Here is a 27,075-nt window from a genome sequence, read left to right as displayed (position 1 = left end):
TCTTGTACTTGGAATCCCTTGCTTTAGCTGAAGACAAGGCAGAAAATAGATTGTGTAGGGGGCTTTGGTGGTGGTGGTGGGTCTTTTGGTTTTGGGGTATGGGTTTTTTGGGGGGTAATCTGATTTCCTGTTGATTTTTAAATTTTTTTTTTCCCTCTGAGTGTTACTCCATTTTCTGTCACCCCTCTCTGGCAAAGAGTGATGCTGGCTGGCAGGTTAGACGCTGCTAGAAGTGTTGTTGCTTCAGCTGCACATATAGTACTGGTACCAAAAAGTTTCTTGAGGTTTTACTGCTCGGTAGAGAGTCTGAAAACAGAATCTGGACAAATAAACTTTAGTTTTGAGGAAACTCAAGTGGTCATTGAACAGGAGGGGTGTTGGGAAGGGGAGCTGTGCAATGGTCTCTTCTGCTAATGCCTTCTGGAGGTCAAGCCAAGTATTGGAGTTGTAACGTTGGCGACCTCTCATCTGCTTGCTTTAAAGATCAGGATAGTTTTTATGCTAATGTCAGATACTTAAAAGTGGATGCCTTTCTTTTCTCTGTAAATAATTATGAATGGGATAAGGGTGAGACATGAAACACAAGCATTTAAATCCTGTGTTAGTTCTTACCTCTGACCTCTGAGATCTGGTGCAACTCAGTGGATTTCTTGAGGTACTAAATCTGCTTTTCTTGGCTGATTTCTCTGTGGAATAGGACATTAACAAACAGTTGGCATGAATGGAGGAGAGCAACAGCCTGCCTCTTGTGTGCCCAGTCAATCCTGCCCAGAGCAAGTGGTTTTGAAAGCTTTTTTTTTTTTTTAATGTATTTTATTTCATACTTGTTCATCTCTGTTTGAGGGAGCTTTGAGTTTGAGCAGTTGGTCTGTGTTTTTAATTATTGTAATTTAAGAAACCTTACATTGGAGGCTTTTATTTTTTCTTTAAAAAAAAAAAATCAATAAATTGTAAAACAGTAATTAAAGAGAAAAACTGAGTTAAATTTTTTCCAGTTCAGAATCTCCAGAGAGGTTTCTTAACAACTACATAGCTAATGCAAAATAATGTTTTTAAACCAGACAACTCATAAATAATGCATGTGAACTGGAGAACTTGTTTGATCAATTTATAAAAATCTGAAAACAAAAAGACAAACCATCTTTGCCCAAGGAGACAGAGGTAAAATACTCAGTACACATCTGGGAAGGTAGATCAGGCTCTAAAAGGTATGGACTCTGTAACCTCTTTAGTTGATGGCAACAAGATCAAACTTGATTTTAATTTGATCAGTTGCCTTTTATTATGCAACAGCCATCTGCATTATAACTTATGTATGCAGTAGCTAACATTTCCCAGGCATCCGTGCAAAGGATATGTAATTTAAACTTATTTAATAAAACGTTATCGCTTCATGATTAATTGGATTGGCACATGACACTCATAACTAATAGCTCTCAGTCTGTATTCCACTATGCTTATTAGACTGCTAATGGATAACCAGTTTAATCATATGTCAATTAAAAGGATGAGTTGGTTTCATTTATTGCAATTAAATGGTATCCATAAACCGTGTTTGCAGGAAGTATCTAAATCACATCGTGTATCAGTTGTGTGTGTGGGCTCTGTTACTGACTCCACATAATCCGGGGGTGAATCAGTTCATGTATGAGAGTTTTGAATCCACGTGTCCAGGTTCTGGGCCGTACTGCGGTACATGGCACCGTGCTCAGTCATGGGAGAAGATCTGCCTGTGCAGCAGCATGTAAAGGTCAAGCAGCTTTAAAAATATGAATTTTCTTAACTCCCTTGATGAAGCCTTTGACATTAACAAGGTTTTCATTGCTTTTTTGATTGGAAAACTGGGTTTCTGACAAACCTTCTCCTGTTTGCTCTCTGGGAGGGTACATGGTGATGAAACCCAAACCATCTTCCTTTCCATCTCGGAGCTTTGTGCGGAGCGTCCTGTGGTCGAGAGGAGGAGCAGATGCGGTGGGGAAGAGAGGCTGGGCAGTGGGGCAGGCTTAGAGGATGAGGTACCAAAGTTTCTAACAGTTCTTCTTCAATCAGTGCCACGAGTGGAAGGAGTGCTCCTTTGGCATCTGGTGTGGTGAGACTGCCCTGCCCGCGGGAGGAGCTTTACAGCCCCCAGGGGGATAAAGAATGGGAAATCTGCATGGCAGGAGCTGTCTTGTGTTTGTCCAGTTTCCTTCGCAGTGCTTGTGACAGGAGCATCTGGTCAGGCAGGTGTTGTGCAGCAGCTTTTATCCCAGATAAAAGCGTTATTTGAACTCGAATGTGTTGACGGCAGTAGCTGCGGTCTGGCAGCAGGTTGCTGCCAGCGCTGCCTGTGGGCCTCTCTGCTGTGTAAAACTGTAACGGCCCTAAATAAGAGAACGATGTGTCTGCTGAGCTCGCGGCTCTGTTGTAGCTCCGCTGGTTTCTGGCTTCTCCTTTGAAATAAGGATGAACAGGGCGTTCAGTAATCTGCTCTCAAGCTTTTTCTTCGCCCTCATCTGGCCACCAAAATATGGTGTTCTGAATGTGAGTAAGATCAGAGTCTTCTTCCCCTTGCTGGGGTCTGCTCTTCTTTTGATAAAAGATAAAAAGAATATACTTTTTTTTGTTTAAAAAAAGTACATTGCCTGACCTTGCACTACCTACCTAATTACATCTATGCCATTTTTTCCAGTGAATAATTAAAATACTGAGCAGAATTGCAAAAGAAATAAAACCTGGAAGAGTCTCTGCCCTTTGGGGAAGAATTTGGCAGAACAGCATTTTCTGGGGCTGTTGTTTCTTTTAAAGACACAATACTTGAAGCTTTTGTGGACAATTTTCAATTAACAGTAGACCCCTGAATCACTTGCGGGAAGGTGGAAGGACAATTGTGAGTTGTTGATGTGAGTGGGTAGGTGCAGTAATTGCGTGAGCGAGATGAGGTTCCTGGCAGGGGCTGTTTGAAATGCCGTGGAAATCTTTTCTCCTTTCTCCCGCACATTCCCTAAAATTTTAGCATATGGGAAGGTTCTTCTGAGATGGTTTTCAGCGCACATGGCTTTGGTAGGCGGAGAAACAGTTCAAAATGAAAGAAGGTGGGAGGAACTGCTGGGTTACCAATTTTGCAGAATTAGGTATCTATAAAAAGTGCCAATAGCACTCAAATGAGAATCCTGTTTACAGGATACAAAATAAGCTTTTCCTCAACATGAGGAGAATGAATCCTCCCTTAAAACCAGCATTTGAGCGCCTCTTTTTCCTCATCTATTAGTGGTCTCCAAAGTGGGGGGTGCAATATTATTGGTGGGCAGGAAGAAAATATTAGTGCTTCAGTAATACATGTATATAATTCATAAATAAATAAATATACATATATTGGAGGTGCATGCTCAAACATTTTTTTTTTTTAATTTTCCTGGTAGGGCTGCGTGATCAAAAAAGAGCACTGATCTATAACTATCCTGGTCATGGAAATAAAGCATCTCCTCGATTTGGAAATGTGCAAGTGGTTCAGATGTGCAGCCAGGAAACATGCTGCTGGGTTTAGATGTGAGAATGCTTCGCCCTTAATTGAAAGGGTGGTGTTTTTTACGAGTATCACAGTCAATGACTTGTCTTGAGCAGCTAATTAGTGCGATTATTCCACAGCTGCATTAGTTTCACCACAAAGGTTTTCTCTTGTTTTATCAAAAGGATCAGTGTCTCTGTGAATGTTTCAACCTGACAGGTCTTAAATAGCAAGATGGTCCCCTGCCTCCCTCCCTCCCTGCCCCCAGAATGTGTGCTCTGGAAAAGCAGAGTTTGCTCTCTTGGGGGAGCAAGTGTGGGTTCTCCTTTTTTGTTTTTGCTCTGAACTCTTTTCAACATCAGTCCTAAACAAAGCCAGAAAACTGCCAGCAGCCCTGGCTCCAGTTGCCCAAGTACAAGCAGCTCTTGATGCCCGCGGCCTCAAGGCAAGACCTAGAAGGAATGCTGGCTCCTGGACTCCCCTGCAGGCTGTCCTGGACTCCCCTGCAGGCTGTCCTGGACTCCCCTGCAGGCTGTCCTGGACTCCTCTGCAGGTTGTCCTGTCAGCATCCTGCAGGTAGCACCTCAACACCGGAGCCAGAGGTGGGGTTTTCAAGAGCAATCTTCTCCTAGAGCAGAAGGGTTACTGCTGGCTGCCCCAGGCATGGCCCTGCATCTTTATAGCCTAAGGAGCCCTTTCCCTTCCATGGGCTGACAGCAATCAGCCGCAGCAGTCAGAATCAGAACCCAACTATCCTGAATTATATGCACTGTAACTCTTTCTTGTATGGAGTCATGTATTCTTACCCATTTCCAACATCCTTCCCTCAAAGGATGTGCAGTTTGGTATTTACATTCCCTAATTGTTCTGCCTTATGCTATGGAAATGTCTTATAAATGGATTTTAGTTCTGAGGGCTAACAAAATGATGGGTTGCTTTGGAAGGTGTCCCTGCAGTCCGTGGCAAAGTCCCGTGGTTTGTCCAGTGCTGTCTGGTAGGAAGCTCTGCTTGCCAGTGGCTTAGAAACAGCTCTCAGGTGGTGAAGCAATGTAGTGTGCTAGCTCGGGCCAGCCTGAATACGCTTTATAAAGTGTGACTGAAATAAAGCCGTGATCGTTGTTTATTCTGCCTCTTCTTGTATCTCGCTGCGCTCAGAAGATGCTGATAGGCCTGAAGTGGGAGTTGAGGTTTGGTTGGTTTTTTTTGGGGGGGGGTGTGTGTGTCTGGTTTCAAGCTATGAAGAGTGTCGTCACCAGCAAATCCAACCCCAAGGTAGTATTTTGCAGAAAATAACTGAACTTTGTTATGTTATGAGGTAGACTTATTTTACTTATTTATTTTTGAGCTAGATCGTTAGACCTGGAATATTATCTATACCTTTCATTAGACTTGCTACAGCCCGTTATTACTTTTTAAAAAAAGGAATATGGGTGCCTGCTGCTATCTATAAAAGCATTTGTTTTTCTCGTGGATGGTTGCTGTAAAAATTGCAGAGGCAAATAGCTTTTTACAGCTGGATATTGGCGTTTGGAAATGGTTAGCTACAGTCAAGTTAAGGCAGCCTAATGTGGCTGCTAAGTACCTCAAGTAGGTCGCCTCCGAATTCCCCCTCGCGTGATGCGGCGTATCCTCACCCATCCCGCCCTGCGTTCTGGTGTAATTCTGCAAGCTCCGACTGCTGGAGCCATGATCCTGCTTGTGGAAGCTGAGCTGTCTCTCTCTGGTCTTCCCACAGCAATTCCGAGCATCCTGGCGCTTCCAAGCCTCCCTTAAGCTCCTCCAGCATGACCTCACGAATCCTGCTACGCCAGCAGCTCATGCGTGAGCAGATGCAGGAGCAGGAGCGTCGGGAGCAGCAGCAGAAGCAGCAAGCAGCCCAGTTCATGCAGCAGCGAGTACCCGTCAGCCAGACACCTGCCATCAACGTCAGCGTCCCCACCAGCCTGCCCCCCGCCACCCAGGTACCCATGGAGGTCCTCAAGGTACGCCAGTCTCTCTGCCTTTCTGTCTAGGAGCTCTCGCTCATCTAAACATACTTTATTTAATAGGGACATGGTTATAGGGGTTTTTGCAACGAAATTTTGCAAATAAGCTGCGCTCTGGCTTGATTTGCAGCTTGTTTTGGTGACCTGGTAGCGAAGAACGGAAAACCTTTTTTAAAAAGTTTGCATGACTTCTGTTTTCTTTAAACTTTGAGATCTTGGGAGGGAGGTTTTGTTACAAAACCAATGTTTCCGTCGTTTTCCCTTTGAAAACCACTTCTCTGTCTTTCTAGTACTTAATTAGAAGAAGAAATTATTAATAGATATTAATATCAATGTTTTGGTTTTTAAAAGAAAACAATGAAATATTTTTTGTAAAATGGAGTCAAAACTCATTACAAAAGAGCTCCTCGGAAAGCCTTAATCTGAAATACGGGTGGGTTTCCAGCCTCTTGCAACAAGCCTTCGTAATCCTTTTTTGCTTAAATGACTTGTTTGCTGTTAGTAGCCTTGGATTCCTTGTCCTACTGGAAACTGTAGGAGCTTGTTAGTGTCCCTCTGTCAAAGGGGATATAGCTTGCTAATTACTCGGGTGAAAAACGTGAACAGCTATAAGAAAAGAGATAATTTCATGCACTGGGTAAGTCCAAGCAGAGTAGAGCAACGTGAAACGCATGAATAAAAGAATGCAGAACGTTTTGGAGAAGTTGGCTGACGTAGTTCGTGAAAATAAAATTTTCCTTAGTTTTGAAGAGTTATCTGCTTGCTCTGCATTATTGCTAAATCTTTTTATTACAGTCTGATGTTTAGTAACTGCTTTCGGTCGGTAAGCATATTCTCACCAGATCAGTTAATTGAGCTTGCTTACAATCCGCTTGTCGTTTGCTTGTCGCTGTTATGTATCAGTGATCTATGTTAAAAGATTTAGCTTTAAAATAGACTTGCAGGCTCAGGGTTTTGAGGCAGTTTGTGTGACGGGTTTATCGAGGAGATGTAAGGTGCTTTTAGTTATCGAATCTGCATTGTGGTATTGTGTTGACAGTGCCAAAACTAATACCTAATTGGGACACTAGAGTCATACTCAAGTATGGTCTGAGATCCAGGAGCAGAAAGGCAACAGTTGAATTTTCAATTCTATATATGTACATAACCATTAAAAATTAAACATGATATACTTGTGCATGTAGTAAGGAGTCCGAAATTGACTGAGAAGAGCTGTTTTTGTCTAACATTTGTGCGTTACACAAGAGGTTTGTGTATAACTATTTGTTTTGTTTCCAGGCTATGACACCATAGTTGTGGTTCAGATCAGGCAGATATGTAGTTGCTATGAAATAATTTTTTTGACTGTAATGCACTTAGTTAAATAAGTGTCTTACATTTTTCCATCCTTTCATCCTAATAGATTATGACCTGAATTTTGGGGGTGTTTTTAAACCTTTCTGAAAACTTGTAGGAAAGTTTATTTTCTGGTGATATTTTACTGTTAAGGAAGGAGTGTAATGCCTTGACGAAGCATTAGCAGTTGTCTATATTGTTCATTTTACAATCGACTCTTTATATGAGAGAGGGGGGAGGCAGCTCTGTATTTCTCAGGGATGAACTACAGAAGATGCTGCTGCTGAAAGGCGATGCTTGGTTGTTACAAATGGGATTACTAGGAACTGGCTTGTCATAGGATTTGTATGCCAATCTGTAACCTGCTAGAGCATTGCTAGGGGGCTTCACGCGAAGGATTCGAAGCTGAATCCTCATCCTTCAGGACTGCAAAAGAAGTATCTGTCCTCTGTTTCTTCCTGATGAAGGAGGGTTTCCTGGAAAGAGGGAGGACACCTCCTCTGCACTCATCTTTGGTCGAAATGGCAGCATGCATGACCCTGTAGAGCAAAAAATTAAGAGAATGTATTCTTAACTGGCTTGTAATTTAAAAGTGGTAACTGTCAACAGCTACCTTCTGTCAACAGAGAATTGTGCACTGAAGGTGGTGGTTGGGGAAACATGAGCTACCTGCTGGAACAATATGATGCTGTCTTCTCATTGCCTGCATTTGCATAACTAACTGTCAAAATTAGCAAAACCAAGTCATCTTCGTCTCTGCCTATGAGAGAAGAGAGGCTGCTTTGCATAGTTTTTCTCCTTGTGTTTTTGGCGGGGGAAAGCAGCTAAAGATTCATCCTTTTATCCTTACTGATAAAGGTGGACCAGTTCTGCACAAAAAAAAATCTAGTATAAAATACCAGGCTTGAAGTCATGATCTTTCTGAAAATCTACTACTGCTGCTCCAGGGAGAGTAGGAGTTGGCTGAAAGGTCCGTATAATTTTGTTTGTTTGGTTTTGTTTGTTTTTTAAATAGGTTATTTGGCTCAAAAGATGAGATTAACAATAAATGAGAATCTTCTTGGTGCCGATACGCTGCCAGCCAGCTCTGCCTGCAGTAACACTGTACGAGTGACATCATTTCCCTGCAGCTGCTTTTTACACTTCAGTTGTTTTTTAGCTGTAGACAAATTTTCCATATGAGCTGTACAGAAGTTTTAATTAGATAAATAGGGAACTAAGTTGGTAACTTTATTATCCAGATGGTCTGGATTTAGTGACCTTAAAGAATGGGATAGACAAAAAGGGGATTTTTACACTTTCAGAAATGTTAATCTGCAAGGCAACTTTCTTTAGAAGAAATCTTTTTGGATATTACTTCACAAACAAGTAAGACTAAACGTAGTGGCTGTTTTTGTTGGGTTTGCTTGTTTCTTTTGGAGCTTAGTGTCAAAAAACCCTACTCCAAGCCTGTTGAATCTGTCAATGGTTTGTGTTTTTCATTATGTTCTGTGACTTGCCCTTTCTCTCATATCTCACAATGTGCGAAGGAGAATAATACTTGCGTGTCTGAGAATGGTAGTTTGGAATGACTAGTTTAGAAAGAAGCCAGAGGTGTTAATGAGCTTGGATTTTATATTTGTTTTCAAGATGTTCATTTAGAAACAATACCAAAAGAAAGAGAAATACATATGAATCTATGTCACACTGCATAGGAATCTCCAAATTACATAATGCGATGTGCTCAAGGCCATATGAATACATAGGATTTCATTTTCTTGAGTAATGACTTCTTATTGCATCACTTCTCTGCCAAGTAATGTAGCTTGGCAAGGTAGGAAATGACCTATTGGAATTCAAATTTTGTATTACTTTGTGCAGCTTAATTAAGAGATGGACTAGGAGTAGGCCTAATGCATTGGAAAGGGTATGTCTTCGAATCTAATGGCAAAAGGACTTGTTACAGCTTTCGGTTATCCTTGTGCAGAACTGATGTTAGCTTCACAGATGTACAGGCTGGTTTATCTTTAAGTACCTTCTCATCCATCTCCTGTTGGTAGTTGAGGACCAATGCTACAGAGAGATGTCCCAAGAGTTTCTTTGCTTCTGCTGCAATTCAACTTCTTGCTCTGCCTTGGGAATCGGAGCGTGTAACTTAAAATATTGATTGTTGGAGTAGTTCCAAGCCCTATCAATGTTGGATCAGGATCCATTTCTGAAGTACAAAGTAAGTTTATATTTTTATTTAAAAGAGTTAACTTCTTTACAAAGAGTTCGTCTTATGACTCAGTGAGTTGTTTTATGCAGTAGCTTCTTCCATACAGGTCTGGTTTACTTTTGTATTCTTAATTGGTTTGTTGTTGATTGCAGTTATTCTCTTGTCTGGTAGGAGTCCTTATCTTTTGGGGCAGAACCACTGTTGCAGATCTCAACTTTAGTATTCCAGACTGATCCCTGGGAACTGGTTGCTGCATTTCTGTAAGCAGGGTTAGCCCAAGACTGGAGGAGGTTGTGCATCAGCTCCCAGCCTGTAGTCACTGAGACCTGATGATAGGTCAGTCCTTTTGTTCCTGAGTCAACCGTTTGCAAAATATTACTGCTATTAATCCCATACCTTGTGGAGTTTAATTTGTTCAAGCTGGTGAAAGCCTAGGCTACTGGAAATGGAGAGAATACACTCTTGGTTTGTAGTGAAGCTGGTCTGTTAATCAGCTCCCCCAGAACTGTCTCGGTCTTCATCTGTTACTGTCTTCCTGCTTGATATCATAGAATTAGCTTTTGTCCTGTAGTCCTAGCAGCTAACAGTTATTTAGCGAGCATCTCCTGTTGATGTGATAAATTGCTGGGTTCTGCTTTTCATGTCTTTCATGCCCCCCCCCTTGCCCACTCCCAGCCTCCTACCAGGCAACTTGCAGGATTCTTGTAGAGCGATCTCCTGCCTGCCAAGCCACTGGCAGCAGCAGCAGGCAGCTCCCTGCCTTTCTGACAAGCAGTGATACCCTAGCTTCATCTATAGGATAGTTTTCAGTCTTCTATGGCAGTCCAGGCAGCTGATTTTAGGATTATTTTTTTTTTTTTTGTTCAGCAGGTAGAAACGCTGACTTGCATGACCAGGGTTTTACATAATGTCCCTCTGGCATCTTCACCAAAGCTGCGCTGTAGCAGTATGGGTATGGGGCTCACCACGCTTTACATGCTTTTAAGGTACACAGAAGGAAAAGAGTTTTCCTTCATCTCAAGCATCTAAAAGATCTAGGGGGGGGGGGGGCGGGGGGAAACAAGAAATGGGTCTAAAAGCTGAAAGTACCAGCTGTCATGCCTTATTCTCCCAAGAAAGGCTTGCAAGTTGCTCTACTTGTTTTTTGGTTTAGTCTTTGAGAAGTTCTGCTGATAGAAGTAGTCAGACCTGAGACGTTAATTAAGGCTTGCCTGTGAAGAGTGCTCTCTCCTGTTTTGTTGGGTTTTTGTTTTGTTTTGGGTTTTTTTTGATAAGTGTACGTGTCTCGAAGTAGTCTTATTTATAGAATTTGCACTGGTCCAGAAGTTCAGCGAAGAGGGCTGGGGGAGGAGTGGGGACTCACCTCTTTGCTCATTGAGAGACATTACAAAAATTGAATTGTGGCTAGGCAGTGTGGTTTGTACTGTTTTGCCTGATTTCTGGAGAGAGTTGACTTTTCAGAACAAGCATAGCACAATCCCCTAAGTACTTTGGACCTCCCTGCCCAAAACACAACGTGGCATTGCAGGAACAGCAACTGGTGTGAGGAGGCTTGTGTCCTCCGTGGGAGGAGGTGCACTGGAGCATCCTCAGGAGTCAGGAAAGGAGGCTCAGGGCCAGCTTTGACCCACAGAACTGCAAATCAGTTCATTTGCAAACATTACTGTTCTTGGGAGGATTGCAAACATTACCAGTGGGTGGCTGACGTCCAGCCCTCTGCATGTCTCGCTGAGCAGACGGAAGGTGGAAAATGGAGGGTGAGCACTTCTTTGCCCTGTCCCCCCGTGTAATTTGTTGGTGTTCTTCAGTGAGTGCATGGGTAGACTTGTGCTGTCATGTTTTTAATGTGATGCACCAGGTCATAGCATAAGGGTTGATGGAAGCCTAAACTGGATGTGTTGTGGTGAAATGGTGTGGTCCCTGTCCCAGTCTGTCCCGGCTGCTGCATGCCAACGCTCCCAAGGATGTGGTTGGTTTACATCCCCTTCCTCCTGAGTGTTCACACCAAATGAATAGCGCAGTAAGAAATCTGCTGGGCTTCTGATGTCTCTCTTCCTCCCCGCCTTGCCTGCCGTGGGGGATTTGAGAGTGTAACTTCCATTTGGCACAGGCGCTGAGATGGGAGAGCCATGTCAGAAGCCACTGTAAAGTACAGCCTGGAGGGGTGGGGTGGGAACCCGCAGTGGGTGTCTGCTGCAGGGACTGGCATGTTCCCGTAGCGGTGCAGATGTCTTTTGGACGCTGTATGAACGCTTTGTGGGTAATGATATAAACAAGTCTCCTGACCAGCCGATGATATAACAGGTTCCTTTCAGGATGCTAACATCCCCTTTATCCTGGTTTCTGGAGAATGAGCAAACAGTTCCTTTGCTCCAGGGGATCTGGGCAAGACAGGTTCTGCTTTGTTGATCTGCAGCTTGAGATCTCTTCTATCTGTGCTCCTGTGTAGTGCCCGCTCTGGCTAATGGGGCAGTTCACCCCAAAATGTGATGTATCTAAAAACTTCTGTATGGAAATACAGGCTAAAACCCCATTTTTTTATATTTGTTATCAACAGATTGTTAATAGTGTATTTTCATACAATAATGTTTATAATATGCTGGACATCTAAAAATTTCTCTGCCACTGAGGACCCCACTTAGGATTGCCCCTGCTGCGCTGCCTAGGTTGGTGTCTTCATGGTAGCTGTTAACTGCTCTTTTGGTGCTGGAAATACGGCTCTTTACTGCTGTGTCTCGTCATTGTGGCCTTTCTTCTTTCACCTGGGGTCCTAAACAAGCTGAAACCTCTTATTTTCAAAGCCTAGAACCTGAAACCATTTACTGGATTTCTGCTCTTGCTTTATTATTCCAAGAGCTTTTGCCCATCTCGTGGCAGTATTGTGGGCTGATCGCTACTGACACCAGAGCGGGTCCATTTGTCTCTTCCTTAATGCCATCCCATTGCTGTAGTTTGTGCTCATCTTTCTCCTTACAGCAACTTTTTCTGAGTTGACGGGAGTGCAGAGCTGCAGCCTCGCTGCTTGGAAGGGTGCAGGCGACCAGGCTGGCCTCTTGCCTTCGCCCTCGTGTCATTGTTCATTCAGATTTTAAATGCGCCACCACGATAAGCTCTTTGCATCAGATACCCTGTATTTCTTCATTTTTGAAATGCCAAGCGTGCCTTCGGAGTGATGTTAATGACTATGGACATGTATATAAAAAAAAAATACCTCCTCCTAGTCCTTTTCCAGTATGCTTATTACAGAGAGTGACCTGTGGAGGTAATGCAGCCATGCCTAGCAGGGAAGGCTGTGCAGTTAGCAGTAGTATTCTTGGTGTAATTGTTACCGTAAAACTTCATTGTACAGGGGACTTAACTCATGATTCTGAAGAACGGGAACAATGGGATGTCAGGATAAATGTGCGGTAGCATCTGCTAAAGCAAACGTGTGTTTGTGGACACACTTATCTGATTAAAAGTTAATTTAATCTAACTTGACAATGGTAGGTAGTACTGTGTGCTGGTATGTTATGTAAGCACGGAGTGTATTTGCAATTGAGACCTTAGACAAGTGATTTACCAGGCTGAGTCTTGGTGACCTACAGATAGACCATTTAAACTGAGGTTACTTAACGCTCAGTGACTCTGGTATACGTAACTTAAGCCTACAGCAAAGTCTTCATAAAGAAAAACTTGCATTTAACTACAGAGCCACTAAAGCCTGCCTTGTCTCCTAAGCCTTCATGTAAGTAAAAGTATTTCTCGGTCCTTAAATCTTTTGCTTGCTTAGTGGGTTGAAAGCTGCTCCAGAACAAGCACTGGTGCTAGATGTCTGCGGTTAGTAATAGAGGTAAAATGTAAACTCTTGCTTAACACCTAGGTTATTAGACATTAAAAATGCCTGGAATTCAAGGGGGCAACATGCTTTGGTTTACAAGTATCTGACTGCTTGACTGCTAGTGCAAAACGCTGCTTTCGCCCTTCGTCCCAAATGTCCTTTTCCTATGGATGCAAATACATGCATTGCCTAGCTCTTGAGAGGAGTGCCATTGCTGATGAAGATGCCAGATCTTTCCATCTTGGCTCTTCAACAGTGGTCACTGGGACATAAAATGCAGCTCCCAAAGTGGGGGAACAATCTGTGTTTTTACTGAATTATGCTGCTGGAGGGGGCCAGGGTGTTTCCTGGGCAAACGATACTGTGAGCAGGGTGCGCATGCAACGGAGCAGGGCCGGAAGGTGGCTGAGAAACCGCTGCTTATCAGAGAGCTGTTGCCCTGCAAGTACACAGTAGTTAGCTGGTAGTTTGAAATAACGTTTTTGACATGGACAAAATAAGGATATATTTGCACGAAATGATACCAGCACCTGCAGGTCTGAGCTCTGATCACCTTTTACAAGGTTCTTGATGGTATATACCCTGGTTGGTGGTCTTGAGGATTTGCTGTCTTCCCGCTGGCATGATAACATCCGCAAAGTTAAGGAGAGCTTGCTAAGTTTGTTCTGTTACAGCTTCAAAGCACGTTTTGGTTGGATTTGGTTTTTCTTTGCCCCGCCTTCATAGTCTAGCTGTATTATCTGGTGACTGAGTTACCAGACCTAGGGAAAATGGTGGTTCACCACATGTCACGGCTGTTTTGGAGCTACAGAAGAGGAGTTAATCTTTCCAAAGATTTGTAGGTGCCCATAGTTGTAAAAGCATTGATGAGGCTCTGCAGCCCACCAGGTAGCAGATTTTAACAGCTTGTATTAAGTCCTTCTTGGGGCAATGTTAATTTGAAAAACACCTTATTCCACTTTCCTGGTTGAGCCAGGGACATATGAATGGGGTCAGTGCTGATCGCTGCAGTTGTGCTTGTTGCTTCCATGGCTTAATTTGGCAGAAAATAGGGCCTGGAGCCACACGCGGCGTTGGGGAGCGGGGGGGTTGGGTGGAGGTCTAGGGAGGCCTCTGCTGACACCTTTGATAGACATTACATTTTAAATGTGAAAATTTAGATCTGCTTAAAGTAATCTTTCAGTATTATGTGTACTCGCAAATATTTCAGTTCTTCAGCTAGTTTGGGAGCATTATTCTCTGGGACGCTGAACTTGTGTAGTGAATGAATTCAAAGTGACAAGCTGGAGACATTCCTGCCATTCAAGAGAGGCTTAAGGAATTTCTTATTGGCTAAATTACAAATATGTAGCATTTTGCCCAGCACTGCATGGCAATTTCAACCTGCCTGACCGTGACAAGATTAGCACTTTCCCTCCCCCTCCCCAGCAGTAATATTTTTTTAAAAGAAATTAGATTAAGAAGGTACCAGGCAGAGATGCAAAAGCTTGAAAGAGTAAAAACCAGCCTTACCTTGAATGATTCTGTCTGTCATTGGATTGGTTCCTTAATTAGCCCCATGTCCTTTAACCTCTTGAGAAATAAGTAAGGGATAAATTTGGGGATAAAGACAAAGACGCCTGAAGATTTACCACACACCGCTAGGTAATTCATCAAGGAATGTTGGTAATTAGCCCTGCCTCTTTCCTTTCTGGCTCATTTAATAAAACTGGTTGATTTAAAATAATGCCTGCTGGTTCATTATCAACTACTTTAAGAGCCAAGTTATGAACTTGAAACAAAAACCAGTATTGTGTTGTCTGTAAAGGACCTGGCAAGTCTGTTTTGTTTCATTTTTTTTTTTAAAAAAAAGAAATTATTTGGTCCTGCCATCAGTCTCTCCAGCTTGATAATTAAATATTACTTTGTGTTTGGATTACCATTTGGCTTTTTAGGTGTATTTATTTCTAGTGTCTACTACTGAGAGGCAGAAAGGATGGAAAAAAAAATCCAAGATCTTGAAGAGGTACATGTCAGATTGTGTTAAGAAAGCATGGCCTGATGGAATTCAGCTGAATATGGACTTTACAATAGTAGTAGTCGTCCAGTTGAGCAAACGGGTAACTGCTTTAACCCTTTATCTCTCAGAAATGAGTGCCAGCTTCGAGTCTTGTTCTTTGAGCAAAATAATTCATTTTAGTAACGTCTCTCTTCAGTGCTTGTAGTGGAAAATGTCGCTGAATTGAGGACAGAACTCATCTGCCTTGTATTTGCTTAGGAAAATATTCAGGCAGCGTTCTTTCTTTTTCTTTATAGATAGGAATAGCATTACTCAGAAACTAAATGAGAGGATCAGGCTAGGACTGGATCAATACGCTGCTGCCTTTGCACTTTTCTAGGAGAGTGTCTCTATGTGGCAGCATCCAGTTTGAATTTGTTATATCAACAGTTGCTGGCCAGCAGATCTGGTTAGATCGGTCTGTCTGACTTAAAGAATTATGTTACTATTATTGTAAATGTTCCTTTAATAATTCATGTCAGACTCTGGTTGCAACACTTCTGAAACTGTTGTGGGCTAGAGGAAAAGCAGGCTGTGCTAGCCTTTCACTTATGGCAGGCTTGCCAGATCTTGAATCCCTTAGAAGGCATTTTCTGAAAGTCTTCAACTCATCAGTATCATCTGGGGCAGAATTGGAGACAGTGTTTCAGTGCAAATAAGAAACAAACGTGCCCCTCGCTCCTCTTCCGTACATCCCCTTTGCATCCTCTGGGATAGTGCTTATTCTGGGGAGGCTTGTGTTTGTTACATGTCGCTGTGACCCAGCAAAACTGCGTATCTGCTTTTATATGCTTGGCAGATTGGTAAATTGAAAAAAAAATAATTAAATATGATGGCCTTTGTGGAAATATTATTCTGCTAATTTTTAGTTCTCAGCAATTCTTTTGTTACTACAAAAATATCTTGTTGCCTCCAAACACTTGCAGAGAGAGCGCTGGGATGTTGGGGTAACAGCTCAACCCTGCGGGTTGTCACTAGAAGCACTTCCACTGGATGCCAGTTACCCTCTTTTTTATTGTTTTGAGATTTGTTAATGAACTTTTATAGTTTAAATTGACTTGGAACTAGATATGTTTTTTCCAGCTTGTAATGATGTGGAACAGAAAATGAAGTATCTTTAAAATAACCCAACACCCACAAACCAACCAAAAAACCAACCAAACCAAAAACCAACACACACAACTCTATTTAATACCAGTGTTTTTGCAAAGTTAGAATGTCCATGCAAAATTAATCATTTGGGTTTCCCACATCATATTCTTATCTCTTTACCATACTGGAACAATATTTTATTATAGTCCTCTGACTTAGTATCCTCAGCTTGCTGAATATCAATAGTTGAAATTCCAGCTGGTTCTTTAAAAATTCTTGGGTAACTTATACAATTAAAGCAGATTTTTTTTTTTTTTTTTCCTTCTGAACTTAATCACGAGCAGCGTGTGTTTCAACATCAGTATTACAGTAGTTAAACTTGTACATGAAATGCTGGGAAGCACAGAGACACTCGGGTATCACTCACTGCGTTGCACTTTCATAATCTCTCAGCAGATGGCATTACGGTTTCCAAGATTGTGTATATTTCTTGGCAAAGCTCTCAGCTGCCAGGGCAGTTGTCTTTCTAGACTATTCCTTTCACTGATGAAGGCTAGTACTCAGGTGTTAAAAACTGTTTTGACACATTATTGTAATCGTGTTGTTCGCTTGTGTTACCATGCTTTATTTTCACCAACTAGTGACCCAGAGTTAACCAGTTAAATGCTGTAGTTAATAGTTATTATATGTGAAAACCAATTACTGCTAGAAAGTCTGTGAAAGGCAGGTTGCCTGTTTTAAATAAACCTGCTACTGGTGTCCAGTAGAAGTAATAAACTTGTTCATCAAGTAAGACTAGAACACTAAAAAAAGCTTAAGCAATAAAACTGGAGCATCTTTTCCATTGAACATTCCCGATCCTCAAAGCTATGTGAGACACAACTGTATTGCATTAAATTATACCCTGCTTCCTCCTTTGTGCTACAAATCCTGATTTTTGTAGACAATGTGAGCTAGTGAAAGAAAAAATGTTTGAAGAAGTATGTGATGACTTTCCAGAAAAAAGTAGTAAATATTGCTGTGTTTCTGAATTGATGTGGCTTACACAACCCAGAAGCCGTTAGCTGTTTTCAGGCAACCCACCTACTTGAAGCCCTGGCTTCTGACAACAGCGTTTTTGTTACTGCCTTGGCTGGAGTCTGTGTTGTGTCTCCAAATGAACACATTGACATCAGCAGGAACGTGTCTTGTGCGTTTAAAGAAACCAATGTTTCAAAGAGCTGGTTTTCTGTCTTGGAGCAATGTACTCCTTGTATCTATCTATCTGTCGATCTCTCCTCTCCTTTTGAACATGGAGAGCGGCAGATCCACTTGCCAAAAAGCGTCACAGGCCGCGAGTGCTCTGGATGCTGAATGTACAGTGGTGTTGGGAGCCGTCACTGGAGCTGAGCTTGCAGTCTCAGCAGCAGTCGGGCACCTAAGCATCAGTAAAAGCTCTAAGGGTTCATTGCTGCAAGCTCCAGAAAATCCTAAGAGTGAGTTTCAGAGTATTTTTCCCCTCTCTAACACTGACATTTCTTTTCCTTTCCTAGTTAGAATCAGAGGCCTTGCCAGTAAACCGTTATATTGAAGTATGCTGGTAGTGGTATTGAACCAGAAGTTCATCTAACCTGGAAGCAAAAATGATTTATGAGTTTGAGAGGAAGTTTGTATGTCAAAGGAGGTGAATCAAAGCTTGTATTTCAGGCTTCGTTCCTAAAAATCACCAGGATTGCTTGGTCGAATCAAAATTCAGTTTATGGACTTAATGATTGGCTATGAATTAAAACATTCTGTTCTTTTCATAGGGAAATATAAACAGGCAACTAATGGAGATCTTCTTTTTTAAAAAAATGCTCCCTTCCTTGAAAGCAACCCAATTCAGGATTGAGGTGTAGAAAACAGCCGATCTACCTGTCCCAGATCTTTATAAAGGTCCTGTCAAGGACCTATAGGCAGTACACTAAACCTTGCCATTAACAAGATTTCTGCTAGCTACCTAAGGCTGTGACTTCTCTCTGCTTGTGGTTGTTTTTCTTCAGGCGCATGGGGTTTTTGTTTCTTCTGGCTTTTGGGAGCCCTGTCTAGAGGGTGTGATATTCTCAGGAAAGATTTATTCTAGTTTAGCCATATCAGCGATCCAGAGAGCTGTTGCCCATACCAGCATCCTTGTCCAGATACCAGCTGTACCGATAAACCTGCTTTTGGCAAGACAGCTTGTTTCTCCTGCGTGGGGATGGGCAGAGCTGCTTTTGGTGCTGCTACAGCCTCATGTGAAATAGGGCTGTTCTGTTGAAGAAATATTAGCATTTCGGGAACTGCTTTAAAGTTAATTTCTGCCTTGTTAAACAGTGCTTTAAAATTAAGTCTTGTCTTGTTAAACAGAAAATTCTGAGAAGTGAGACTTTTGTTTAAAAAAAAACCAACAGCAATCATCTGTATTATAACTTACTAATGGAAAAGTCCTTTGAGCAGCCTAGTACTATTTTACTATAGTGTTAATTTGACTGTTTTACAATTCTGCTTCACGACTCCCACCAAAACTATACTCTTCTGCAACACCACGATGGCCTAGATCTCAAAACCCCAATTTGTTCAGGGAAGGAGTAAAATGACCTTGAATGACTCAGCACTTGTGTGTAGCAATCGTAAACTTTCTATCCTCTTTGCTTTCTAAAAGGAAATGAATTCTGGACCACAGGCACCATTCATTGCACCGCAGTTAATGGGCTCCATTCACATGAAAGTTCATATATTCCTTAAGGGTTCAGCTCTATATGGTTTGCTGTGTAAAAGGAAAAATAGTATTTAATCATGCTACTGTGGCTTTTCAAGAGTTTATCCTTTTCTAATGTACATTGGCTTTTTGAGGAAAGAAAAGTGGTGCCTTCTGCTCTAGACTGCTGCTTATTCAATAAGTGGCCGCTTTATGCCAAGTGCTGCTTCCTGCCTGGGTCACTGTTCAGAATTACCTTCTGCCTTTCCCTGCGGTGTTTAATGTAAGTAAAGGGGAAGAAGCTTCCAGCCAGGGCTTCTGCCTGTTCCCAGGACTCATCCCTAGAAAACCCTTCGCTCTGAACTTGCACCCTCCTCAAGAAAATGTATTAATTCAGTTTATTTCTTTAGTTAAAGGCAGTAGGCTGTGAGGACTGAGTCTGGTCTTGATGGCTCCGTATGATCTCAGCACACAGTGTCTAGATGCTTTGCATATGGAGTTAGGAATGTGCTGACTGCTACCAGACCCAGGGATAATGACAGATAACTGTTAGAGGAACAGAGTTAATCCAACTTTGCGTTTTCTTCTTTAGTAGCTGCAGTTCCAGATAACGTGCCTAAGAGCTATTGCTACCAGCTGTATATAAGCAATAGGCCACCAGATGGGGTCAGGCAGAAGCAGCTTTGGCTGTTACTCAAAGAATTCCTTATTTGTACCCATTTTTATTTTGGGGGGACAGTTCCATGATACATTGACTGTGGCAGCAAAGGTGGCTGTTGATGTCCTTCGCAGCCCTGGTAGTTGCTGCCCCTGTGGTTGCGCCAATATGTGCGTTTGTGGGGCCACACTAAAAATTATGTGGGACTACTGGGGCAGTTTGACATGTTAAAAAAGGCCTGGTTTTGGAAAAGGGACCTTTTATTTATTTATTTATTTATTTTAAATCAGCTTAGTGGTTTTGATTGCTTGGGTCAGTGTAGCCCTGCAAACAGAGGCACCTGCGTAACGGAGGGGTAGGAGCGGTGAGCTGATGTGGTAGGGCACGAACAAGCAGCCGGGCATCAGCACTGACACCTCCTCAGATCACCTCTGCTTTCAGTGTGGAGCAGCAAAGCGCTTTTCAAGTAAATTCCCAGTTGCCCCCACTTATTACACGTTAGCTTATTTTTGTCCAGTGCTGTTGATGAGTACTAATTAGATTCATGTCAGAGGAAATTAAACGAGGAGACATCATGTTCTCCAGCCGCTGCTGGGAGTTCAGTCTGTGAGAGCAGACTACAGTCTGTCTGATATCAAGAGCTTGAAATGCATATAGCGTTCTAAAGTGTTCCCCTACGGGGTCCCACGTCTCGCACTGCGCTGCTGGAGGATGGATGCACAGCTAGCTGTGGTGTCCTCGGGACCGGCTGCAACTGTATTTGCCGTTGTCAAACCGATCTGTTTGCTATTCTGGATGTACTGGCATCTCCTCTGGCTCCTAGCAGATGTTAAGAACCCCCAAACTTTTACTTTTCCTCTGTTCAAACTTCATTTCATTTAGAATAAACTCGGTTCAGCATGAGCTTATTTGCATTTTTGAAGCATTAAGAGATCTAAAAATATTTATTCCATCCTGTAAAATAGTGGTATGCTAAAATGGGTTTATACTTGGGATTTAAAAAAGGGTGAGGAAGGTGGGGAAGATTGAGTTAGGATCTAGTTAATCCACATCTAATCTCTAATTACACCCTTCTAACTAGCATCTAGTTGCCTTGAATTGTGTTATGTTCCCAGACTATATCTTGGGTAGCTAAAGCTTTGTGTATGTTATCATTAGTGATGAGAGGTATGTTGTAAAATACATGTCATGCTGTTTGTATTTTTTCAGTGTTAAAAGGAGATGGATGATTTTTTTTTTTTTACATAAATAAATACAGCTTTAGTGGAAGGTACTGCAGCCATTTCCCCTTGTGAACATAGTTCTGTTCCTGTAATAGCATTTGAAGGGTTACATTAGTGTGGGTCAAGTGCGGTTTAAAATAGGATTCTTCTGAGACCAAGCCTGGAGGCCCTGAATTTCTTTTGAGAAAGACATTTTGATCTTCTGACAAAACTGTTACTTCTGAATTTCTTGGCGATTCTTATTTGCAACTAACCTTTGGAGAACTGGAATGATAACACACGCTCTTTGTGTTTTGTGAATGTGCCTCTCCTGGTGAGTTGCTGGCTTGTGCTTTTTTGAAGTTCAGATGAAACCATTGAAAAGAGTTTTGTGTAAGCTGTTTGGGAAGGTGGAATTTGTCTGGTGTCCTGTAATAAAATGTGATTCCAGGCGTACAGAAAGAGCCCTAACCCCCAACCTTCGTAGGACTCCACGCAATGGAGAATCAAGAGCTTGTGGTCCGTTGCAGACTGGCGGTCTTATATGTGCTTGTGCACTGAAAATGCTGCTGTGCCAGGATATGTGCGTATGCTGGAAAAGCATCGCAGCAGAAGTCTAGGCTGTCTTTTTATATGACCTGTTTTTCACAGTCTTTTAAGTTTTTGTGATAAAGAACATGCTTGTGCAGTATCTGTTGAAGTAATGATCCTGACTGCAGTTTTTTGTTACAACTGCCATATGAACAGGGCTACTGACAGCTAGCTCAGTTTTTTGTCAAAAGATTTCACTGGTTCAGGTGATGGTCCTGCAAGCTTGCCATCCTCTGGCCTGATCAAGTGTCATTTGTGTGGACAGGGGCTTCTCATTTCACAGTGTAACTAATTATTTGCCATATGTGAAATAACATGAGGAGAAGGGTTTTCAACAGCTCATCTCTGGAAGACATGGAGGGGCAGGTGTGGGGAAGGTTACAAAAGTGGCCGAGTGGCTGGATGTTATTTTTGTAGGTATAAAATAGACCGTGATGCTATGTCTCTATGTATGTAAGGCCCGAGATCTTAAAAGGGGTGAAATGTTGGCATCCTTGTTTAATAAATGAGCCGATGCTAGTCAGCTAGTTTTTCTCAGGGAGCCAGACGGTAGCTACTGTCTGACTGTTGTGGGAATAGGATCATGTGGTGTAAAGGTGAGGTCATGCAACCTAATGGCTATTTGCATTAAATATGTCTTTGTGTTACAGAAGTATTATGGCAACATTCCTTTAGCTAGGAAATAACGAAAACACTAAAGTTTCACTGTGGTTTCTGGGTTTAGAGTGGAATAAACATACTTAATTTCTAACTGTTGTTACCTTTAATCTCTTGTGGCTACTGTGACGTCTGTTACAGCACCTACTTTTGAGTGAGATGTCAGGAAATAGAAGATTGTAATGTTGTTTAATGGAAGTGTCGGTCATTAGCACTCTACTCCCTCGGAAGAGCTGCCACCGTTGAAAAGTAACTCTGACAGCGTTAGCTTTCAGTTTTGATTCTCTGTGGCATCAGTTTGGCCCCCTGGGTTAATTCTCTTCCAGAGCAGTGTCTTGCCACCCTGTACGAGGAGTGTACCCGCCTTTGTGGCTTGCCAGAGTCCCCCCTGAAAATCCCAATGCTGGTATTTAGCAGAATGCTTCAGATCATAGCCAGCTGAGTTTGCATGAAGGTGACTTGGATTATCTTACATTAGCAAACATGATGATCAAGCGCTCTGAGGTACTGAAACTGTTTTATTATAACTCAGTAGGTTTTAATATAGTCATAAATAACATCACAGCTCGTTGAGCAGAAGGATAAAAAATCAAGGAGTTCGGTGGTAAGCCAGCTTGCATTTCCTTCACTTAAATGAAGTCAGCAATTTATTATTATTTTAGGCTGCGTCTAATGATCATATTAGTAGTGTGAATAAAATGGATGTACCTAGATTCTCTATTCTTCTGCTTATTCAAGCCTTCCATATTGGGGCTGACATGAGACATCATTGGCTGTAGGCAAAGTGGTATAGAGCCCAGCTAAGTCTTTCTAATTCTTTATTAACTGTGACATGTAGAAGCTCAGGGCGTGTTAACAGCGTAAAACTGTTTTGAATTAACAAAATCTTCATTCTGTTGCCACCGTCTTCTCATGGCGCTGTGTCTTTGTTGTAAAGCAGATAGCCTCGGAACAGGCGTGTTCCCGAACAAGTGGCCTTTGTGCTGTAGCCAGTGTGTTGCCAAGCGGTTTGTTAAAATAAATGGTCCTTTCGACATTATTTTCACTCTTCTTTTTGGACGCTTCTTTAAAAGTTTCGATAGGAAGGCTTTGCAGTAGATGCATGGGCCAAGCTGTTCCAGCGCGCACTGTGTGTCACTGGTTGGGTTTGGTGTATTTGTTTTACGTTTTCACGTTTGGGTCGTGGTTAGTGGCACATTCTTGATCTGTGCTTTGTAAGTGACCTTGAGAGCACGCTGCCAACCTCACAGTCCCCGTGGAATTATGTGAACAATGAGTGTAGCAGTCTTTCACCTAGATCACTTTTAGACAAGTATGCAACAAGATGTAGAGTTGTACTCGATGACCTTTCAAGGTCCCTTCCAACCCAAACTGTTCTACGATTCTGTGATGTCCTTCTGAAGTTCAGTGTGCCTCCAAAGTGAGGAGGTTTTTTCCCTTGAATATAATGATCCAAGAGTTGTGTTTGAGTTTACAAATAGCTTTTATTTAAAACAGAGGATGATACAACTGTTTCTGTTTGTGGCTTTTGGGTGTTCGATATATTTTGATCTAGTGGCACTTTTACATCTCTCCCCATCTTGTGTTTCGGTGCTGAATGTTGAAATTTTGTAAATAAATACTTCAGTAGCCCACAGGCAATGTTCTGAACACCAATTCTTTCTCACAAGCTTGCGTTGTGGGTTTGAAAGACTTCTAAGTCAAGCTCACTTCTTGCTTAGCCCCAAAGTGCCAAAGATTACATTCCTCAACATTTGAAGATATCTTGGCTCAAAACTGTGTCTCATATGCTATAAAATTTCACAGACCTCCTAGTGACAAATGAGACCATTGTTGAGGGTATGGGTTTTTCCCCTTTCTTGTACTTTTTGTTTAAAACTTGGGCAAAATAGCTTATTTTAGCTTAAATTGCACTTGTGAAAAGTCAGTGTTGCGTGATGCATATTAAGACAAGTCCGTGCAGGGGCAAAGTAGATTTACTGCATTAAAATCTGCTTTTGGCATGAAGACTTGAAGCTTTTTGAATTTTATTTGTTGAAATCTGGACAAGCAAACAACCTGTCCCATTCTGTGTCATTATTTTTACCCAGTCCCATTTGCATTCGTCACATTTGACAAATGAGTGATGATAAGCAACCTGAGTGAAACCAGGTGTGGAGAAGGATGCTTCTTCTCACCTGTGGAAACCGCCACCTCGGGGCATTGCAGGACTTGAGGAAAAACTTAGGTTCTTCCTTTTATATAGCAAAGTACATGCTGTCTTGGACGTGGCCTCTAGAAATACACCCAGACTCTCTAAATCCTTTGCACATGCAAAAGTTGATGTGATTTTAGTAGTAGTCTGACCTGTCAAGGCCCCACTGGGGAGGAGGATCGGTATTCTGCAACTGTTCCCTGCCATGGGAAATGCAGTAGAGTGAAGTCATTAAAGACACCACTTTGTCCAGCAGGCTTGTGAACCAGAAACGTGGAAGTGAAATACTCTGTCGTGCAGGTCTAGCAGGGGTTACTGAGGGCTGGAACGGTGGGTGGATTAGTAACCCCTGTGAAATGTAACAGATAGTCTTCCTCAGGCTCTAAATACGTGACTTCAAGTCAAAGCTGGCAGTGGCTAACACCGTGTTTGGCAACCTTAGGAGGAAGATAAGGTTGGACAAATACTTTTACCTCTCTAATGTGACTCTTTTGAGTTGATAGGGAACTGTGTTAGAGTGGTCTGGTAAATCTTGGGCTGTAGGAAGACTGGATGGTTGTGCGTGGGCTATGAAAGGCTTTGCAAGGGGAAGCTGGGAGCAGAGGTGGCTTCAGACCTTCTGTACTGGCTTTGGGCTCTTGGGCAGCTGAAATAGCTGTAGTACCATGACTCTGCTCCCTCTTGAGTTCATATCTCTCTACACCAGGTCTTGCAAGAGAGCTTTTTGGAAGCAACTGTGTCTATCTTTGACAGTTCCTGTAAGGAGGAGTCATTCGTGTCCTGCTATGAGCAATCTCAAATGCTCTAGTACTGGTGAAACTGCTGCCCACCTTCCTGAGAGGAGGATGGCAGAAGTGGATGTAAATGTGAGGTGCTTGAATTAAGCTTTTTACCATGGCAGTACCGCAATTCAGACTTGCCTGTCGGATGCAGTTGTGTGGCTAATGTTGTTGCCTGTTAGTCATAAAATATTTACGCTCTGAAGCAGCTGGGGTAAATGAAATCACAGCAAAAGATTTGTGTCTGACATTCTATGAAGTCAATTACTTATCTGTCCTAAAATGCTGCAATGCTTTTTGATATCCTCTTAGTAACTGTGTAAAATACTGAAGTATTTATTTACAAAATTTCAACAGCTGAAATGCTGGTTTCATAATAAAAAAAAATGCAGGACTTCAAAGGACTGAATCCTGTCTGAAAGCCACACTTGTGGAATGGCAGCTAGCATGCCACTAACCTGCAAATTACATCAATTCTTGTTGCCTTAAGCAAATTTGGCTAACCTCTCTTTAATTTCCTTAGATACTGCTGTCATGTGCTTCTATAGCTAAAGCACAGTTTTTTAAATACTAATCCACAAAAACTTTGTTCTTTTTGTCTGCCTCATGTCTTTCCCTTGGATAAAAAGTCACATTACACAGAGGATTTTTTTGGTAATGGGCGAAACAACCTCTAGTTATATAAATTATGTTCGTTCTGTACAATGTGCCTTTTTGTTTTTCATAACTATTTGTGCTTGAAGATGTCTGTTGGATCCCCTTAGACTGCAGTCATGATGCCAGATCTTAATTGACTTTCTTGTACCTGCCTTAGTTTTGAAGTTCAGAGGATTTTTGGATTAATTAAGTAACCAGGGAGTTTTATTTTGCTAGCTGATGTATTTTCCTTGCATTGGCTATGTCCTAAGGTAAAATAGCGGAACCAACTCATCCTGCCATTTGAAGTAACTCTTCACCTTTTTCCTGCTCTTGGGCTTTCTGGTCAGTGTTCTTTTGGCCACTCTTCGTGGGTTATGGACTAAAAGAAAGGGGAGCAAGTGTGCTCTGGAAAAGATGGAGGTAAGGGGAGAACAGCAGCTGGAGAAGTTACTGGATATGTTTATCTGTTACTAAAATCACAGTGGCCCTATGGGGAATGACAGATCACAACCCAATCAGCTTAATTTTGATTACATTTCAAATGAGGTAGGCTGTTCAGTCTTGGACGACTGGAAAGATTTCAGAAAGCAAGAGGACTGAACTTCTCATGCAAAGCTACTTCAAGCAACTGACGTACTTCGGGGGAAAAATGTGATGCCATTGCTTAATGCGTTTTGAATGCAGCATGTGGGAAAATGAGTTAAACCGTTGTCTGGCTGGTTATTCAGATTGCTCAAAGTTGGGTTCTTCCTGGCAGTGAAACCCATGATCAATATTTTAATGAAATAATTGAAGTTTTTTATGGTATTTAGGATTTTCAGACTTGATGGATCAAGCTGTGGTGAATATGACTTGCAGAATCTTGAACCTGGATTTGAAAACTTCAGGAAAATAGATCACTCTTAATGCAAGAGTCACTAATTCAATGTCTTTCTCTTATGTCATTCTCATCAGATTTTTTTTTTTCCCTCTAGCTTGAAGGGACAGACACCTGTTTATACAGCTTTCTGGTTTTATTCAAAGTCCTAGAAAAATTTGTTGCTGCTGCTGTTGGAGTTTTTATCCTTGAAAGTGATGGGTCAAAGCAGCTTTAAAAAGCAGCTTTGAAGCCCTGGACCAGCATGTTACACAGGCTTTCTACTGCAGTAGACGCAACTGAAGCCTGTAGCCCTTGCAAAACACATCAGTGGATGTGGTTTTGTATCATTTTTCTTTGGGTACCATTAATTGTTAAATGACACAGACTTTTAACCTTTCTTAAAAATCCCATGACATTTAGCTGTCTAAGCAACAAAAAGTTCTATTGAACTAAGAAAACTGACCAAAAAGTATTTTATTTGTAATTATAAACTGTAAGTCCTAAGGCAATTTCCTTGAAACAAATAGTCTTTTTAATTAAGGAAAAAAAAAGTGAGGATGGGGGGAAAAGTCTTCCTCCCACTTGGTTAGCTATCCTCCATAAATCTCTGGTGTGTTCCTGTGCCCAAGCCTGTTTTTGCTTAAATGAAGCATTAAGTGGTTTGGCTTTACTTTCACAGGAAGGTTCAGTGATGTTTTTGGTGAGAAGGGTCTCCTTCTATGTGGTTTGGGGAACGGGAATATGCTCCTTCCCAGCTCGTGGGGGCCAGAGGAGCAGAGCAGCCCAGAGCTGCTGGCGTGGTGATGGCTTTTTGTCACTTGCGTTGCACCAACGGAGGATTTGGGGC

The 27,075-nt window shown here is 42.0% G+C and overlaps 1 protein-coding gene across 4 annotated transcripts in view; it reads left to right on the top strand.

Moving 5' to 3' along the window:
• Window positions 1-27,075, top strand: part of MITF (melanocyte inducing transcription factor) — a 106,392-nt gene that overhangs the window by 54,316 nt on the left and 25,001 nt on the right. For all 4 annotated transcript variants that reach the window (XM_086470421.1, XM_086470422.1, XM_086470419.1 and 1 more), the window contains exon 2: window positions 5,223-5,469. In XM_086470421.1, coding sequence (XP_086326547.1) covers window positions 5,223-5,469 — 247 coding nt within the window. The remainder of the gene's footprint in view (window positions 1-5,222; window positions 5,470-27,075) is intronic.

This window comes from Leptosomus discolor, chromosome 9 (assembly GCF_034619465.1).
Source record: "Leptosomus discolor isolate bLepDis1 chromosome 9, bLepDis1.hap2, whole genome shotgun sequence".
In the NCBI taxonomy this organism is placed as follows: Eukaryota; Metazoa; Chordata; class Aves; order Leptosomiformes; family Leptosomidae; genus Leptosomus; species Leptosomus discolor.
This window is presented reverse-complemented; position numbering and strand designations above follow the sequence as displayed.